At 42.1% G+C, this 3210-nt stretch overlaps 1 protein-coding gene across 1 annotated transcript in view; it reads left to right on the forward strand.

Annotated features, from left to right (window-relative positions):
- LOC101853531 (beta-citrylglutamate synthase B) overlaps positions 1-3210 on the forward strand; it is a gene marked incomplete at its 5' end in the record, with an annotated part of 8152 nt that overhangs the window by 2464 nt on the left and 2478 nt on the right. Inside the window, 2 exon segments of the mRNA XM_005092973.2 lie at positions 426-602; positions 2256-2463. Coding sequence (XP_005093030.2) covers positions 426-602; positions 2256-2463 — 385 coding nt within the window.

Below are 3210 nucleotides of genomic sequence, written 5' to 3' on the forward strand. Positions count from 1 at the left end.
GTCCCCGACCCATTATGCTGTCTCAGTCGTTTTATGCAAGAAAAATTCTGAAATTATGCAAACTGAGCCCCAAAATGTGAAATTATGCGATTCTGTTAATTTGAACAAAGAATGATAAAGGAAAATAATTAGAAATTATGGCAAAAAAATGATCAAATTTTGCTAAATTATGCGGGGTGCATAAAACCACGGGGACAGATTATGACAACAGATGAAACAACCCCACCCCCACCCCAATTTCCTCTAACAGACTCACGCAATAACTCAGACTCAGATTTGTTTATTTATTTACTTTGGTTTTTAAAAGTTTTTTTGTTATTTGTTTTTATAATTATTTGTTTGTTTTGTTTGATTTGGGATGGAGTTCAAATACACAATAATTAAATTACCTGGTCTAATGTATGCATTGTTAAATTTGTCTTCAGTCTATGCTGGTGTGCCGAAACAAGTTCCGCCAGCTCCAGCTCCTGGCTCCCCTGGGCTTCAAGATGCCGGACAGCGCCACCTACGGCACAGACACGGCCACGGGGCTGACACAGCTCGTCCAGGCTCCGCTGGCCATTGACTTCCCCGCCATCCTCAAGTCTGCTGACGCTAACGGGGTTAGTAGGCTACTGATCTTACCTTTACCGTATCTCGACGAGTACTTCTCCGTCTGTCTGTTGGGACGTTGTCGTGTCCCTCCCAGCCCGGGTTGGCCCTGACGGGGGGGGGGTCGTTTGTTTGTTTGTTTTTGCGTTTCGATGGCTTCAAGGCAAAAGGAAAGCCAAGGAAAAGATGAATTGACGGAGTGAAAGAGACCCCTCACCCCCAGGAATTAACATGGCGATCCAAACAGCAGCACGCCTCTTCCATGTCAGACAATTGTATATCTCCACTCGACACCTTGTGGTATAAGAGGACAGACATTATAGGGGAAACTATCGTGAGGTGGCGCGGGGAGAACGAGACGTCAGGTCTTTGCAAACTGAATAAAGTTTCTGAAGCCGGAAATTGCTAGCTTTGGAGGTGTCCTTTACTCCCTCGAATTACCTTTTCCAGGGTCTTCCTCTCGCTCTGTAGTCAGGTATTTTTGTGTTGTAGGCTTTTGCAAAGATTGAATTATATCATGTGTACGAGTGAGACGTCCACATCATTTGATTCTTTGCTTTTCAATTTATGCTGCTGGACTGGAATGGTGCCCATTATTTCTCTGATAGCTGAATGGATCGTGAGTTACCTTCACAACCGTGGGCTAAAACGGCAAATCAAAGGGACAGTCTGGCTCCTTAATAAACGAATAATCATCCAAAGTTGTTTTTCTTTATTTCTAAAGGGCTCTCGCGGTCTAGAGGTTAAGGTGTTGGCCTTTCATTCAAAGGCGACCGAAATATTTTCTTCTCGCAAATTGTCTCCTTTCACCTCATTTCCTTCTCTCTTGCAATGTTCTGTCGTCTGATTTCGTCTCCTCTTTCTGCCCCCAGAGAAAAACGTGCCTCTAGGCTCCTGACTCTTTCTGCAGCCTTTCTACTGCTTCTCCTTGGCTCCTTAATTCTTACTGCTGTCTTTCAGCCACACCCCTGATCTTCTGGTAGGAAAGATCTACACCTAGCCTTCTCGGACAAGGGCGAAAAATCTCGGAGGGCCCGTGTGCAAGTTGCGCACGTTAAAGATCCCTTGCATGATCTGAAATCGAGAGATATATACATACACAAGAGTAGGCTTCGGCCGCCACCCGGGCAAAAGTCAAAATATCCTACCAACTTAAACAGTTTAATGTGTCTCACGCGCTCATATGACCTTATTAAATTCGAAGTCGCCAGCACGGTAAAACATTTATAAAGATTTTAAAAATTTTAATTGCAAACTCCTAAACTCCAAAATAAACTTGACCATTATCGAAGAAATGTGGAAAGGGGGGGGAGAGGGGGGGGGGATCGAGTCACAATTCACAAACTTTTCATAACAACAACAACAACAACAACAACAACAACAACAACAACAACAACAACAAAAACAACAGCAACAGCAACAACAAGAACAACAGATTTCACATGGGTGGTTGGAGGGTGCCAAAGGTTGGTCCTACTTTTTTACTTTTCTCTGTTGTTTCTGTTTTCTCTCTGTTGTTTCTGCCTGTCTGTCTTACTTTTCCCCAGCAGTGAATGACCATTACATGTACTGTGTCGATGTGCTTCTCATTAGTCAAACAAACAAACAAACAAAACAAACAAACAAACAAACTGCACACCCTTTTGAGTTGTTTTTTTTAAAAGGGCAAACGAGTGATGCTATTGCCCTCGGGGGACGTGGCGGAAGACATACGAGGCAGTCTCCTTGACGACAGCGTCTACCTGCTACAGGAGTACATCAAAGCCAGCCATGGCGTGCACTTCAGAGCTCTGTGTGTCGGCGGGAAGGTAGAGGCAGCCTACAAAATCCAGAACACTGTCAACACCCGAGTTCAGTCAAACTGCGTCGAGGGTAATGAATGTTTTATCATAGTTGATAATAGTTGCAATTATAATTTTATATTATTATATATAGATCTAAGTTCCAATTCCGAATTCTTGGAGATTTTGCCACAGACGTCAAATAAACCTGTTGAGAAATCTTCCCTTTGAACCCCAAATTATCACGGTTAATCTAGCATCTGCTTTTGATGCCATTCTTTTGTCCAAAAGTTGCCAAAAGTTGCCACAAAAATGGCAAAATTTGCCATAAAAGTTGCCATTTATTTTCAAGCTTTCAACTCTCTGTGAAGACGTATAATATAGCAATACATTGATAGAGGCAACTTAATCTAAAGCACCAGCATTTCTTGTGCTCTGTTTTAAGCATCTTGAATATCATTTGTAGCCACACAGTGTAAAAAGGGGGAAAATAAAGGTTTCACAACAGAATGAATAAGAATTAGAACAGCACATAAACAACCACAAAAATTAACAAGTATTATAAGGGCGTGCGTCTTTATATCCGAAGATTGACTGTTTTAACCCTAAACGTGAGTAATTCCAGAAAAAGTACCGGACATTACAAGTAAATTATGGAATTACACATAAGGGGCGTGTGTCAGTATACATGTGTTCGGTTTTGGTGGAAACACGCTCTAACAGAACACATTTATATATTATAATCAAATGAGGTAGTGCTTGATGAAGCCCACGTGGGACGCTCAATGTTAAAAACAATCAGGAAACGACAAATGCAGTTTTTGGGACACCTGAAGAG

The sequence above is a fragment of the Aplysia californica genome, unplaced genomic scaffold (genome assembly GCF_000002075.1).
Source record: "Aplysia californica isolate F4 #8 unplaced genomic scaffold, AplCal3.0 scaffold00056, whole genome shotgun sequence".
Classification (NCBI taxonomy): domain Eukaryota; kingdom Metazoa; phylum Mollusca; class Gastropoda; order Aplysiida; family Aplysiidae; genus Aplysia; species Aplysia californica.